A 16061-nucleotide genomic window follows, 5' to 3' on the forward strand; every position below is an offset into this window, starting at 1 on the left:
ACGACGTTTGCGGCACACTGGTCTGATGCGAGGGTTAGTACTACTAGTACTACTAGTAAGTGCTGTAACAGGCCAGCAAGATGGCTGATGATCAGGCTTCACTAGCGTGTCACCTATTGGATGATAAGAGCGTCATCCCTGTCTACCGGTCTGTCGTGGGCGGCAACATGGATTCAATAAACCAATTGCAGTCTGGTGGGCCTCACCAGGTCCAGTAGGGTGGAGAGACTGCTCCCATTCCCTGTCTCCAAAATCAACTAGTGAGCAGTGTGTACGTGCCTAAGGTAGATAAGTTCTGGAGAGTCCGCGGCGTGCTGAGGGCGGGGAAGGAACGATCGTCCGTGAAGCGTTGATGAGGCTCCTGAGCCACCGCCACAAGATCATCGTTATGTTCATGTAAAACGCCAATAGAAATAGAGATAAATCTGCTACTACACGATGAAGGCGGAAAAGCAAAGATGGGAAAATAACCTCATCGTTCCCCAGGGCACTCCAGCGATACAATGAGAGCAATTGTGGTTGCCATGGACAGCAACGTTTGGGCTGTCAATCTACGTTGTACAAGGCGGCCTCGAGCCTAATAAACATCTTTGCTTGAGTTAACAGTGCACATTTGCGTTTCGGTGTCTCATTTGCTTTTAGATTCCCGAGTCGAGTATCACAAGTTATCTTTTCTAGAATACTCTAGACATGAAAGATCACCTGGGAGACACTTCAAGACCAACGCGGGTGGCCAAGCTTGCTCATTTCCCCAGATTCCGCATTGAGGTCCACTATCCGTCTACTTTAGATAAAGAACCCACTTCACTCAGTAGGTACGCATTTAGCGGATCAATTGACAGCCTTTGGATTCTTCTTTTTAGCAGGCTTAAGCCGACTTCCATTCTCTCTCGTTACTGGTACCAGTCGATCAGAAAGTCACAAATCCATACATAGCGAGAGCCAATCCATGCTTCGATCCAACAGTCAAGAAGTTATTAAGGGGACCAAACAAAATGCCTCTTCTGCTAATCATAATTTGTCTCAAGAACCTGTATTATTTAACGGTCCCGGGATACCGAATTCTGTTTTAGCCTTTTGTGAGTGACGAATCCGAAAGGAGCACTAGGTCTGAGCAATTAAGAGAATCAGATGGCCCCAAATGGCGCGAGGCCAATGACAGGCTTCCCACAAACAAACCGACGTCTAGAACGCAACTGCCCACCGAGATACTCGGATGAGTGCCTAGTAGGTAAGCAGCGAAACAGTCAGCGGTTCAAGTAAAGCAACAATAAAGTTGAAGAGATCCAACACGGTGCGGCGTGACAGGATGGATGTGAGTACGCGGCGGGTGCTCGCAATCACGTGATCACGCGCTTTAACAATTTCCTTGGAGACCCACATGGCGAGTCTTCTCCTTACGATCGTGAAATGTGAATCTACCAAGGTAAAGAGGCAACAAATTATCAAGTATTGCGTTTTGAGAGCTAGGTTAGCTCTCATCGAGGGGCAAGATGAAGTTCTACATTGAGTAAAATATCTCTCTTCATCACGTGTTATGTATATGGGTGCTAAGTTGGCTTTAGTAAACTGCCTGTCCTTTTTCCGTATCCCAAGATTTACCCAGGTATGCACGTTCAGAATGCGGCATGGAAGCGCTCAGAACTGACCAAGCAATTTTTAGAGCAATATGCGTAAGCTCCCATATAAAAGCAGAGTTTTACTTTTGTCTCCCTTTAACCGATATTTCAATAGGTATATGTGTGACTTGAAGAGTAACCGCGACGATCCTCAATGCTTCTGGTAATAGTTTGGTCTTACCAACCTGGCTGACCCGTACCATCTATTCTTAGAAACACTTGATGCCGGCGGTCACTGTGTACTAGAAATGCCTTCAGGCACCGGCAAGACTGTATCCCTACTATCGCTCATTGTAGCTTATCAGCAGTTCATGCCTGAAAAAAGAAAACTAATATACTGCTCTCGTTTGTTGAACCCCTCAAAGTCCCTTCCTCAATATCTCCCCGTTTCTCTCTCCTCCTCTTCTCTCTTCCTTGTCTCTTGGTTTAGTGGCTGATGAACTTGCGTGGAAAGGTACCATGTCAGAGATCGAGAAGGCTTTGGTGGAGCTGAAAGCTCTCATGAAGTATCGTACAGAGCAACTAGGCTATGAGGAAGATTTCCGCGGCTTGGGACTAACTAGTCGAAAGAACCTCTGCCTCCATCCCTCCGTCAAACGAGAAAAGAGTGGATCTGTTGTGGACGCCCGCTGTCGGAGTCTCACTGCTGGCTTTGTTAAAGAGAAGAAGGATAGGGGTGAGAATGTGGCCGTTTGCGTCTACCACGATGTACGAATCCTTCAGCCCAACAGCATATTTCATTCAAGAAAGTTTCTGAAGAATTTTGCGTGGTTTTTCTTCCTCCTGACTCTACCTGCTAATTCCAGACTTTAGAATCTCGACCTTCTCGAGCCTCACAACCTGATTCCGAATGGCGTATGGACCTTTGATGGTATTCTGCGGTATGGAGAGGAACACAAACAGTGCCCATATTTTACTGCAAGAAGAATGGTATGCTTATCACCACTACCCTGCTCTAGCATCGACTAAATGGATCAGATGCAATACTGCAACGTCGTCATTTTCTCTTATCACTATCTTTTGGATCCAAAAATTGCGGAGCGAGTGTCTCGAGACTTTTCAAAAGACTGCATTGTCGTGTTTGATGAAGCTCACAATATTGACAATGTATGTATTGAAGCTCTCAGCACTGACATTACCGAAGACTCGCTACGTAGGGCCAGCAGAGGTGCACAAAACCTCGAGCACAAAATCACCGAGATGCGGGACACGGATCAAGAGCAACTTCAGAATGAATACCAAAAACTGGTCCAGGGCCTACGAGAGGCGGACGAAGCACGCCAGGAGGATGCATTCATGGCTAATCCTGGTAAGCCATTTAGTATGCGGGGCCCGGTTTTGTTCTAGCCTAACCTTTTATAGCACTGCCAGAAGATCTACTCAGGGAAGCTGTCCCTGGAAACATTAGAAGAGCAGAGCATTTCGTTGCTTTCCTCAAAAGATTTATTGAGTATCTCAAGGTGTGTACAAACAAAATAGCCGTTTCAGCCTAATCATTCCTAATATGTATCCAGACAAGGATGAAAGTGCGTCAGGTCATTTCAGAGACTCCCCCTTCATTCCTAGCTCACTTGAAGGAACACACTTTCATCGAAAAGAAACCCCTCAGGTTTTGCGCAGAGCGCTTGACGTCTCTTGTTCGGACACTTGAGCTTACCAATATCGAGGACTATCAGCCGTTACAGGAAGTGGCTACTTTTGCAACGTTGGTTGCAACCTATGAGAAGGGCTTTCTTCTTATTCTTGAGCCCTTTGAATCAGACACGGCAGAGGTTCCTAACCCTATTCTGCATTTTACGTGTCTGGATGCAGCAATAGCTATTCGCCCTGTTTTCGAGAGATTCTATTCTGTTATTATCACGTCTGGTACAATTTCTCCTTTGGAAATGTATCCAAAGATGTTGGACTTTTCGACTGTGATCCAAGAGTCATACAGCATGACACTTGCAAGACGGTCATTCTTACCTATGATTGTTACACGCGGGAGTGATCAAGCCTCCATTTCGACCAGTTTCCAAGTCCGCAACGAACCTAGTGTGGTGCGAAATTACGGCACGCTTTTGATCGAGTTCGCCAAAATCACTCCTGATGGCCTAGTTGTCTTCTTTCCATCGTACCTTTACATGGAATCGATCATCAGCATGTGGCAAGGCATGGGTATTTTGGATGAAGTGTGGAAATATAAACTTATTTTGGTAGAAACTCCAGACGCCCAGGAAACGTCGCTAGCCCTCGAAACCTACCGCACCGCATGTTGCAATGGTAGAGGGGCGATCTTATTGTGTGTTGCACGGGGCAAAGTCTCAGAAGGCATCGACTTTGATCACCAGTATGGCCGGACGGTACTTTGCATTGGGGTCCCTTTTCAATACACAGAGTCCCGGATTTTGAAAGCACGTCTAGAATTCTTACGCGAAACGTATCGTATCAAGGAAAATGACTTTCTTTCTTTCGATGCGATGCGCCACGCTGCTCAATGCCTCGGCCGTGTCCTGCGAGGGAAAGATGACTATGGAATCATGGTTCTTGCCGACCGCAGATTTCAGAAAAAGAGAGTCCAACTTCCCAAATGGATTAATCAAGGCCTCCTGGATGTCGATACGAACCTTAGCACTGATATGGCAGTGAGCAGTGCAAGGAGGTTTCTAAGAACTATGGCACAACCCTTTCACGCCAAAGATCAGGACGGTATTAGCACGTGGGGCTACGAAGATCTTCAGAAGTATAAAGAAAAAGTGGATATGGAAAAGATTCGCGAACTCGAGGATGCGGCAAAGATTCCAGGCGACGAGGACAATGCTCCCATTAATCCCTATGAATTCGATGACGAAGAGTTGGACCAAGACATGATGGAGCTGGACGATTTCTAATAAAGCACTTGGCTAGCATCAGTTGGCCTGTCAATGGCGGCGTTGGTGAATGGGATCAGAAAAATTCAATTATAAATGGCATTTGCGTTGAAAGACGAGCTTGTACATAAAAAAACCAATCCACTACATTACGCGGTCCCAAAGGTAACCGCTATGCAAATTGAACATATGTAGTGTCACGAGAGATGCGGGTTGATTGCCTGATCTACAAATGAATCACCTCTCCAATGAAAATCGCTTGGTCCCTTTCACGGCTCTCATGACTGGGATTGAAAAATTCCGCCCTGGCCGTCGCCCAATTTCCAGACACAACATACGAACGAAGTCTTGATTAATCCAATAACTTGTGTGGGCACTGAGCATATTAAGATACTGGATCTCTAATGGGCCGCTTCCAGATCTTAAAAACCAATCAATTTGGCCATTATCATTGAGTAGAAACACCCGTTTCTCGGCGATCTCTTCACGCGTGAAATCATGAACCTCCAACTCTAATTGAGAAGGAAGCCGTATTATGGAGGGTCTCTCGGGATGTGTGGCGAGTGGATCAGTTGGCAACGATAATCCTGGCACAATTTGTCGCATTACGTCGCCTACCGACTTGAAAATTGAAGTTGAAGTGCTTGGGACGTAGGCTGGTTTAAGTGCTGAGGCGTATGCAGGATCTACTGCCCCATTTAACAAGTACGCAATGGGGTCTTCTTTAGCCAAGATGTTGTAGATGTTATCCACAGCCAGACAGCCGAATCTGCCAGCGTCACTTACGATGTTCTCATCCATTATATCTCTAGGATCTGCCCCTGGCTTTCGGCGTCCACGCCTTGGTGTTAAAGCCCCGTGTTCAAGAAGCAAGAAGAAGCCAGCCGGACTTCCGAGAAGGAAGAGATTAGTTGTATCAAACTCAAAGAATTGCGTTTCCGGCTCAACTCGTTCCAAATCCAAGCGTGGCACTTCCGTCGGCTGTCGAGAAAGTATGTCAACTGCCATAACACTGCCCAGGGAGTGCGCAATAAGATGAACTCTTCCTCTGTCTGCAAAACCTGGGTTATTTCGACACCAAAGCCGGTATACTCGGTTCGCTTCAAATACAAGAGCATTGACCATTTTGCTCTTGTGGTGTGACATATAAAATGGTATGTCAAACATGACATCAGAGATCATGCTTCTAATTGCAGGAATAGTGTTAGGCTCAATATCTTTCAATCCAAATGATTCATTCGTTTGCTGTTCGCTAGTTTGATGGTTTCCTGGGCCACCGTCCTCAAATGAAAGCCCCATTCTCCAATTTAGTGGCAGTATCATAACACCGTTCTGGTCTTGGCGCGTGATGTGTTGAATGATGGGATTGCGCATCTCGTCGTTCACGGCACGTCGAAAACCATTGATGGCGTGTGTGAAATGAAAACTCTCGACTCTTTCCGCGAACTTTTGACCGATGCCGTGTGCAACAAGAATCAGGTCCGTCACCTGACCATTGTCTTTGTCGGCTTCACATGCGTCACAGGGTCTATCTTCGTCGTTCTCATGAGAATGCGATGTTGGTTCCGCTATTTGCTGTGTTTCCTTGTCCCGGTCGGGAACATGGCCATGGCCATAAATACGATCCCAGGCTTGCGAGTCAAAACCTCGAACAACCGGAATGCCGACTGCGAAGCCTTTGACAATCTTTGACGCCGGCCTTCTTCCGTAATAAGCAGAGGGTCGGAGGCTAGGTTTTAGCAGAAACGCACGCTTTTCATCCTTGTAAATAACGTGGTAATTCGAAAACGCTCGACTTATCCCTTCTTTGTTTGAAGAATTCCCTTCAACAATAGGATCAATAGACCCTTGCGCAGCAGCATCCCCTCGACAACAGTGTGCTGAACAAAACGCCTCGGCAGATATCCCGGGCTCTCGTTTTTGCATTTCACTGTTGAAATACTTTGAGTCTTGAGGCCATAGGCAATACGAAACCTTCTCTTCGCCCAGAGACCCAACCTCGACCGCACAATTTAATTCATCTCTCCACGTTTCAGTCCATGGCTTCAGCTCTTGATAACCAGCTTCCAGTTGATTAGCTACCAAGGGGGCCACGGGCATCATCGTATCTCTAGCACATTGTTAGTAACCAAACAACGACAATTAAAAAATAGCCTCACCTATAGAACCAAGTGGCTCGCATTACAACAGCCACATCATTCACAGGTGACCAATATATAGGTTTCATTAGAAGTGCCGGTAGTGACACCTTATGAAGTCTCGATATACCCACAACGACATCTAGAACACTCGCTTCACTCTCAGTCTCTTTCTTTGAGTCAGGTACATGATGACGAAGTGCGATACGGTCATCGCCGTGGTGTTTACTAGTACTCAGCTGTTGGCGGCCGTCCGAGGTTGAAGCCCGCGGTGTTGTAAAACCGGACTTGCTTCCAGCTTGAATAAAAGAGTCGCCCGCCATTCCCACGCTTGTTCCAGGTAAGCGGGGTGGTGCAGGCACATCCAAAGCGGTTTGGCCCGATAAGCTCGGTGTGATCCTTGATGATGATTGAGGTCGCCCCTGCCGTGCTACAATCCTTCTAGCACTCGTGACCGGCGAAGCTTGTACTTCGAGAGATACAGCTTCCCTTCTCCTTGCAGACAAATTACCGAGAACTGAATTCTGCTCAGAGTCAAAGGTGTCGATTTTTGTTTTGTTTATAGCCGTCATGGTTTCAATTACTTCCCACTCTACAGCTTCGATCGTGAGTTCTGGATAGGCTTTGCGGGCTAAAGCGCAAAAATGCTGTTGCAGCATTTCCGAGGCGTCGGAACGCAAGACTGGGCAACATGCTGGCAGCTCACCCATTTCGGCACTTGTGCTCGCAGCATTGTTTGTCAATGGCAGCCCATACAAGGTACCAGCGTGCAGTTCAAGGTGTTTCAAAGCGAGAGCTTCCACGAGTTTCTGTCGTAGTCGCAGAAGCCCCGGGCTGGGCCTAAGGCTTTCGTATCGGCCTGCTCTAATCGCTTCATGTTCAGTACGGTACTGATCCGATGGCAGTCTCATCCATGCCTTCTCGAGTGCATTGTTGTCACCAAGGTCAAATGGCCGAAGCTGTCGCTTCACCGACTTGTTGTCCGAACTGCTACTATAGCGCTGGTTTGAAAGCAGCTCGTTGATCGGTATCAGTGACGAATAGAAGAACTGGGAGATAATTTGCGGCATCCCATTCTCACTTGGACGTTGTGGTATTGGCGCCAGGCGGCAATTAGAGCCATAGGTGTGCGGAATTTGTGTCATGTTGGCAGCCTCTGTGATTCGGAATAATGGCCATATATTATGATGGTTCTAGGTTTGTCGCCCCTGATCACCGACCAAGCTTACTGTCACAGGAATTCCCCTGAAGCAATTGTTCGTCGTGGCGGGTGTTCATCGTGACGGGAGGGAAGGACGGGGATTTTGGACTTGCGAGCGTCGTCGGTGACGAGGCCCAGCCAAGTCTACTCAACGGGATTCGGTTACATGTACTACACCAAACGCGAGGACGTGGTGCGTGCCACGGTACCTCCTGTCGGACCTACAGTGGGGTCGATGAGACCGGAAACTGAACACGTCTGATGCCACCCAAATTCATGGGCGCCAAGTTCGGAGACTTTCCTTCCGTCAATCGCCGCCTAAGATGTCTGACATGCTATCCCATTGGGTTGTTGCTGGTCGAAGGGTCCAGATGTCGTCCACCGCATGGCGCTTTTCAGACTAATGTGGTGCGATAAATCATCAACACATCCAAGACCAAGCAAATTGGTTGAAATCGCCAAGTGATGAACATGGAGTGACGTATGCCTAGGGCCACGACTAAACACACGTCATTCCGTCACGTATTCGGCCATTTGCACAGATATTTCTTTTTGTGATACACCACCAACGCCAGTCAGCCAACTCGGTATTTTAGAGGTGTGTGCAGATCTCCCTATTTTAACTGATGAACGGTATTAAAAGACCTTGATGTCTTTTATTGTTAAGAGCCACCCTGGAAAGTATGTGAAATCCAGCTTGGGAAGAAAATCGCTGAATAGGCTCAGTTCGCTTCCGCCGCCACGATTCACCACCATCTCACCTCGGAGCACAAGATCACAGAAATGCCCACTTATCAACCGATTACAACCATGGCCACATCTTAAGGCAGGTCCTTTTGTGCACTATCTATCTACCTCGTTCTACAAGTATGACAGCGCTTCATCAAGATATGCCGAGCGTGCCCTTTGCCAAGGACCAGAAAGTTTCTAGCTTTACGCGAGCAAGCGCCTCCCGGGCTTCAGCGTCAGTCTCGCATACTTTACTACTCCACCTTCGAAAAACCCGTGCTTTCTGCTCCCCTTCAAATATGAGCCTGCACTCATTCAACGACATATCCTTAAGTGCCCCATCTTGATCTTCCGCTTGAAGCCAGTCCCTTTCCGAGTTGGGTCTGTCATCCCCACGCCTTGAAGGTGAATTCTCCGTCCAGTCGATACGATTAAGCATCAATTTTTTGTACTTGTTGATGCTCCAAGCGCCTCCTTCAACAATAACCAAGTTAAACTTAGGGTGCATAATGCAAGTGCCAGACAGAGCAAGTTGAGTAGCATTCATTCCAATTTTGTAGCGATGCTGGCCATTTGCCAAGCTCGAAATCTTGAAAACCAAAAGATAGATTCCTTTGTCAGCATCTCTCTGCTGATTCTTAGATAGCTTTTCGTTCTTCTGATCTTTTGATAATTTTCGATCTTCGTTGAGTTTAACATGTTTCTGATGCCTTTCCGCAATTTCGCGGTTGACTCTCGCTTCGACGGCCGTGGGGTCCTTTACGGCAACTGACACAACAGAATTAGCACAATGTACAAATAGGGACAAATGGGGACACATACCATCGCCCAACACCCGCATCAAATTCCCCTTTTTCACCTTTGGAGGAGGCGCTGGTATCAGCCCAAGGCGAATCTTTGCCTGCATTTCTTTCAGCTCCGCCATTCTGCGCTGGCGTCTGATTTTGGCTTGTTCTTTGGACGTGAGAAACATCGCTTTGTTCTCTAGAACGTGACGGTCTTGGGGTGGTTCGAGCACGACAGGATGCTGGATGTACTCAGTCACAATGCTATCCGGGCTTATTATCTTGAGACTGGAGGGATTTCCAATCTGCTCATAGCTGCTGCCATCGATGAGCCCCTCATCCCACCACTCGACATCTGGTGGTTGCTCGATTACAAAGTTCTTCTCCACATCTAGGTCTTCGTTGATACCGGCTTTTCTGGTCTGTTCTGCTATGCGCTTTTTCATTGCTTCAAGTGCTGCTTGTCGGCGAAGGGCATTTGCCTGCTGAATATATTTCCCTTTTTGATTAAACACTAGGCGTCTTGGTTCTCGCTGTCTGGAGCCGGAGCTTTGGTGCGCCGGATTCTCGTCTAAATATGGGTTATCCATGGCATCGCTCTGCATAGCTTGCCCGAACTTGCGGCTGTTAGCAGCAGGTGTACGGTAAGGTGATTGACCGGCATGCTGCTGGGCGCGAGGTTGTGCGGTTTTGATGGGCAGATCTCGAGTAACTAGGGATGAGTTTCGTGACTTTGGGTCTTCAAGAAGAGAGTTGATGTCCCCTTTCGCCTTACTAGCGCCTGTAGCTGCTGCCACTCGAGCTTTGAGAGCCGCCAGGCGATCAAGACTTGTATCTGGCTTCTGGATGCGAGCCGAAGCATCACGGTGAGGGCCGAGGCCCGCCATCTTAGATGGATCCATCGCGTGAGTGGATCGAGGAGAACGTCAAGAAATTGCTTGCCTCTTGTTCGAGATGTATTTCTGTGTGCAGGACGCGAAAGGGGCGTGATCAACTGATATGCGACGTGGAATTCAATATGTTGACATTGATAGTGACGAGAGGACGTATCATTAGAAGACGCATGTCGGCGGGCCGACAGTAAGATCAGGGTGGTTCCACTTTTTAACTCCCTGTGGTAAAATTCTGCCCATTAAAACCGCCAGATTTTCTTCTCAGCAGTGCGTCGAAGTCTCCAACAGCTTAGCTTCCCTACTGTCATTGAATTCGTTGGACACGTCAATTAGGAAACCATAGCGCCACCACAATATACTAGACCTAGTCTGGAATTAACGTATCAATCGCGTCATAAATGCAGAGTAGAGTTCATATTCTTTTCTGCTGAGGAAACGAAGCCGGCTTCATAACAATCTTATCAATCCAATTCCTGGTGGCCTTTTAAGTTCCATCATCAGTTTCCTGGGACTATTCGCTGTTGATATTGAAAAGCTGGCACCATTGGCTTCTCAATTACCACGTCCAGGTGCTCTACTTGTTTGAATCAATCTGACTGCCCCAGGACATTTGGATCCCATCATACTTTCCGTCCCCGGTTGCTTTCCGTTCTTTTAATAAGACGTGCTGCCGTCTTCGTGCAACTCATTGACTGCAAAGGCTTTCGAGTTCCTTCGGGAGATTTTCACGAATATGCTTTGCAAGTCGCGATTACTCCGGTATGGAATCATTAACGAGGTCAGAAGTCTGGCATCGAAGAGAGCGACATGGACGTTAGATTAGACGGTTCGGTGGATGTTAGTGGTAGCGAAGCAGAAAGGAAATATCACCGGCGCACGACAATGTCACCAGGGTTACAGCCCCCCCTTACAAATGGCTTCATGAAAGCGAGGTGAAGGAAGGCGACATGACAGTGGGAAATTATGAGGGAACCACTATATTCCTGGTGAAGTCGTCAAACTCCCCTCCACCGAATCCCCAATAAGAGAGCATGACTTGGCTGTGATGACATTTTCATCGTCATGGAAGGACCTGTTTGTTGAAATCTTTGTCAGTCTCTATATGGCAAGAAGAGGGCAAAAATAGTAATAAGGAATCTCAAATGAGTTGGTGTAATGGCGCGCGACAAACAAGAAACATGAAGACCACAACTACGATAAAGGCAACCAGGCGTCGACGCACCTCTTGTTGGAAGCCGTCGATTCCAGTACTGACATAGGTTCGGAAGACAAGAAACCAGGCACTGATGGGATACCAGATTTAACAGTGTCGCAAAAGGTATACCGGTCCAATGGAGTCTTTAGCGAGTTTGACAGAACTGTTCAATGAGGTCGAAGTCTCAACGGCTTTTCGCTTTTTCCCAGCGCTAAGCCACAGCCAGAGGCTGCGGTGTGCCATTTATGATTGTCCTCACGGGTATTGATTTCCCAAATTTCCATCAATTGGATATGAGAATATGAGGACCCGAAGTGCAGAAGAACGGCAGAGTTTCTCTTTAAATATAGACTTCGATGCAGCAGAGTGGCTCACATATGTTACGAGCTGGACAGTAATCGGTCAAACATAACCCAGCTTCAACAAGCTAAGAAACAGCTACACAGAGGCATGATTTCCAGGATTGGTATAGGAAGAATCCTGCTCCAGAAGCTTCTGCGAAAGTCGACTAAGATAGTATGAAATAAAACTAAGGCAAGAGCAAGGTGTATTTTGAAGGAGGGTGGGCAAATCTGTAGATTATACCACCCGTTGTGTCATTCCCTTAACTCGAAAATTGAAATTAACCAAGTTGTCATTCCCCTAACATGCAATTTAGCGGAATGAGGTCGCCCAAACAGAGGCTTTGCAAATCACAGACATGACTACTCGTGTTTCTGGGAAACCGTTGCGAAATACCAGCGTGGCTTAATTCAAGATCACATCAATGCTTGCTTCACTTAAAGGTCCTACTACCTGGGGTACATTGTTTGGCATTTAGCGGCGAACTCTTCAGAAAAGATGCACTACGCGCAGTCCAAGAAGTCGGCCTAGAAGTCGAGTCTGGATACTTGACGTTTCCTTGACGACTTTGGATCTTCTACCACTCAAGTCACCAGAGACATGACGAATACTGTACACAAAGCGTGGACTTACAAATGAAATGAAAAATGCATTACCCAAGGAATCAAATACAAATCACGGCAACACCTGGAGTCGAAGAGACTGAAGCCATTGTCCGTCTCATTTCCGGACACCTTAACTAGCGAGCTTTGGACGAGCGACAAGTTCCTCGCACGGTTCGCGACAACAACTCATTGCCACGCCGTAAGCGTTTTAAAAACCGCGCTTAGGCTAGCATTTGTATCGCAAATCGATAAACTACATGAATTTTATATAATGCCATGCAATTGCTGCGTTGGCTTCGAGTGATACAAAATTGTTCGCCACCAGCGTCTTACGGCTCGGCCACATTTCGCATCTCAAATCGGTCGAAAAAAAGGGAGAACATGGGGAGAATATACGACCTTGCCATAATATACAACGTCCAGCCTGGATTCCCCCTCTCACTGAAGGCTGTCCATGTCACGAATACCATCAAACGGGAAACTTCTGAGCAGAATACGTTTAATATCAATGAAAAGCAACTAACAGGAGACAGGCATAGGTCACAGGTGGAATGCCTGACATCAGAGTTCAGGAGCAAGTCGTGGAAATGGCAAGACTAGAGTACCGACCTGAGCCGCGAGACGAAGACGATGATGACGACGACGATGCCGGAGACAATGATGCGACAACTGTCGGCGGGGCAACCGCTCTGATACCGTGTCCCCGAACCGAACGATGTTGCAAATGGGCTCAACTGAACAGCCGCATGGCCAAGACTGGGTTACTGATGGTGAAGGAGCCGCAGAGACTGCATATCAAGTCAATTTGCATCTTTGTATAGCTCTCAACATGTCATGCAGACTCGCTGGTTCAAACAAATGCAAGCGTGTAAACCCCTTCAACGGAAGTTCAGTACTGCACTTACCCGAGATTTGCACTCCGATCTTTACTCTCTGTATCTAGTAGGTCTTGTTACTTAGTTTCGCTGTGGCATTCATGAAGTCCTTCCGCCCGCCCGTCCGATTGTGGACACTTTGTGAAGAATCCAGCTTGCCATACAACGGACTTGTCAAACCCACATTTACTCCAACATCATCAATCCCTATTCTATAGGTAAGTAACAATCTTAGTATCAGGGTCCGATCAGCGATGGGGTTAAGCGTAACCATTGGGATGGCATCGTAGTCTAGCGTCGCAAAACTGCACCTGTGCCGGTTCCTGTGATGGTTGAACAACATTGTACAGCAGCTCCTTACGAGTAAGTAGTCATGGGTACTGAGTGCGGAGTAAAACCCCTTGGTTCTAAGGCGGCCATGTGCCAAAGAAGCCACGACGAGCAGGGATAGGTGCTTAAGTACGGAGTAGGTTGCTTGCAAATTGATGACTTTTGCGGGCTGGAGGTTGGAACCCCCATTGTACATACAGATAAAGAATTCGGTGCCATATCTGACCAGTAGGCAGCTGTTGCTGGCACTTGAAGGGTATGCTCGGCCATGCCGGCCAGCCAAAGGGCTTGCTGAGTATCTCAACAGGATGAGGCAAGCCTTCTCCGTAACGCAGGTGAAACGTCCATGGCTGTCGCGGTTGGCCGTCGACGAGTGCGCATGTGGTCTCCCGGAATGAGTCTTGCTGGGGTCGTAGCCTAGAATTGGCGAGTGGAGGACGTGTTGATCAACATGTATTACCATACGGGAAACAGGATCTAAAATTTCCAGGTGTCGACAACAGATTTTGTTGTGAAAAAGCAGTGCACGTTCTGTATCTGAAGCGCGATCGATCCTACTAGCTATTGGAGTTCAGTGTTGTCGTTGCTATTGCCGTCTACCTCCGGGGTACTCTAGACATTGACGGTTTCCACCAGCACCTCACGATTATGCCATTGCGATACAGTTGCGAATGAAATCTATCTCACATAGGTGCTGCCTACTCCAGTACACGTACCTACCTCTGTACATAGGAACCTCAGTAATCTCGCCAGCCTAGCTGCACTTGGCTACTGCTCCATCTAGACATGAATTATTACTCATGTTCACGTCACACAAGTGACTCATCTGCAGTCGCGTCCCGGTCAGTACCGGGCCTCAGACTACGCGTAGTTACGATACATTGGCGTTTTCACGTGGGGCATCCATTTCATTTGGTGTGTTTGTGACCTTCGCGGTCCGTCGCATTGGGCAGCTTCTCCGAGCTGTACTACCTGTCATAATATACATCCCAACTGAAGAGCAAAGCAATCCTCATTGTAACGCCATGATTATCCCCTAAACCATGATTTCCATCGTGTCAAAGCAAAAGTCGTAAACCTATTCCGTCCCAAAACACTCCCAATTTAGTTACGTTCGCCTCGGAGGCGACGAGCGAGCTGGATGTCCTTGGACTGGATGGTGACACGCTTGGCGTGGATGGCGCAGAGGTTGGTGTCTTCGAAGAGAGAGACGAGGTATGACTCGACAGACTCCTGAAGGGCGCCGATGGCAGAGGACTGGAAACGGAGATCACTCTTGAAATCCTGTGCGATTTCACGAACCTGTGCGGCGACGTCAGCTCTGTTCGGTGCCGTGTGTTGTTGTTGTTGTTGTACTTACCAGACGCTGGAATGGCAGCTTGCGGATCAAAAGCTCGGTGGATTTCTGGTATCGTCGAATCTCACGCAGAGCGACGGTACCAGGCTTATAGCGGTGAGGCTTCTTGACACCACCGGTAGAGGGCGCACTCTTACGAGCGGCCTTCGAGGCAAGTTGCTTACGGGGAGCCTTGCCACCAGTGGACTTACGGGCGGTCTGCTTGGTGCGAGCCATTGTTGTTGTTGTAGATGGTGACTGGGTAGGGGTGTGAGTGTGGAGGTGTGGGTGTGTGATGTAGGAGGAAAAGTTCAGAGACGGAGGCGGCGGGGGGAGTGCTTTAATACCTGTGGCTTTGTCGCGTCAAGGCGGGCGGCTGATCTGGGAAAAAAGGATCCCAGCAGCGCGTTGGGTGGGTCGTGTGCCAGCGTGTCAACTGCACAGCCAAGGAAAAAAAAACACCGTTGCAAGTACCCAAAAAAAAAAAATATAACAAAAAATGCTACCAGTCCTATTTAGTATGTGTGGGTTCGACTGATGCTAAGGCTGGCCCCCGTGTGTGATTTGAATCCCCGCTGCCTAATCCGGGTGTCACCCCACGCTCACTGCCAATTGGCACCAAGCAGACATCAATTGATGGACCTGCCTCGCAATGACTAGCATGGCGAGATGGGAGAGAGGTCAAGCAGAGTGCGCTACCAGGTTTGAGTACTGCCTGGTTGCTGCGCAAAAAAGCTGAATATGACTCGCAAATGTACTGCACATTGGTTGCTACTAGTATATGCAGACGAGCTGGCCTTGGTACTGCCCTCGCGCCATTTGTTTTAAGTGTTTTGGAATTGAGCCCGGGTTTCAGCGACACTGTGATGTTATGCTGCTAAGTGACCTCGTTCACCTTCTTTAAGTACTTTCTAATTGGCTGTACAAGTCACGAAGTAGAGTCGGCTGCCGCCTCACAATTGCTACCCTGTAGTTTGTATGTTATCCTCACCAGGATTGGATATATTCAACTTCTGCGCCGTGCATGCTGGGTTATTTCATGCAGTTGCTGTTTCCTGCTGCCCTTGTGTTTGGCTTTCATTTCGTTCATTTTCCCCCTCCCTCCTATGTGGGAGGGGTGGCGGAGGTTAAAAAAAAAAAAAGATCACAACGTCTTGTTTTGGT

At 47.9% G+C, this 16061-nt stretch overlaps 4 protein-coding genes across 4 annotated transcripts; 1 reads left to right on the forward strand and 3 right to left on the reverse strand.

Annotated features, from left to right (window-relative positions):
* Positions 1-2078: 2078 nt before the first annotated feature.
* MAA_05298 (DNA excision repair helicase) lies at positions 2079-4489 on the forward strand (the record flags this gene model as incomplete). Its single annotated transcript, XM_007823296.1, has 5 exons — positions 2079-2327; positions 2433-2549; positions 2598-2928; positions 2982-3079; positions 3134-4489. 5 exons carry the CDS (start codon positions 2079-2081, stop codon positions 4487-4489), a joined length of 2151 nt encoding a protein of 716 aa, XP_007821487.1.
* Positions 4490-4705: 216 nt separating this feature from the next.
* MAA_05297 (DDHD domain-containing protein) lies at positions 4706-7751 on the reverse strand (the record flags this gene model as incomplete). Its single annotated transcript, XM_007823295.2, has 2 exons — positions 4706-6578; positions 6628-7751. The coding sequence occupies 2 exons, from the start codon at positions 7749-7751 to the stop codon at positions 4706-4708; spliced, it is 2997 nt and encodes a 998-aa protein (XP_007821486.2).
* A 939-nt stretch (positions 7752-8690) lies between these two features.
* Positions 8691-10208, reverse strand: MAA_05296 (U4/U6 small nuclear ribonucleoprotein; the record flags this gene model as incomplete). Its single annotated transcript, XM_007823294.2, has 2 exons — positions 8691-9304; positions 9359-10208. 2 exons carry the CDS (start codon positions 10206-10208, stop codon positions 8691-8693), a joined length of 1464 nt encoding a protein of 487 aa, XP_007821485.2.
* A 4457-nt stretch (positions 10209-14665) lies between these two features.
* On the reverse strand, positions 14666-15134 carry MAA_05295 (Histone H3; the record flags this gene model as incomplete). Its single annotated transcript, XM_007823293.1, has 2 exons — positions 14666-14863; positions 14922-15134. The coding sequence occupies 2 exons, from the start codon at positions 15132-15134 to the stop codon at positions 14666-14668; spliced, it is 411 nt and encodes a 136-aa protein (XP_007821484.1).
* Between the last annotated feature and the right edge of the window lie 927 nt (positions 15135-16061).

Source organism: Metarhizium robertsii (assembly GCF_000187425.2).
Source record: "Metarhizium robertsii ARSEF 23 chromosome Unknown MAA_Scf_2, whole genome shotgun sequence".
Classification (NCBI taxonomy): domain Eukaryota; kingdom Fungi; phylum Ascomycota; class Sordariomycetes; order Hypocreales; family Clavicipitaceae; genus Metarhizium; species Metarhizium robertsii.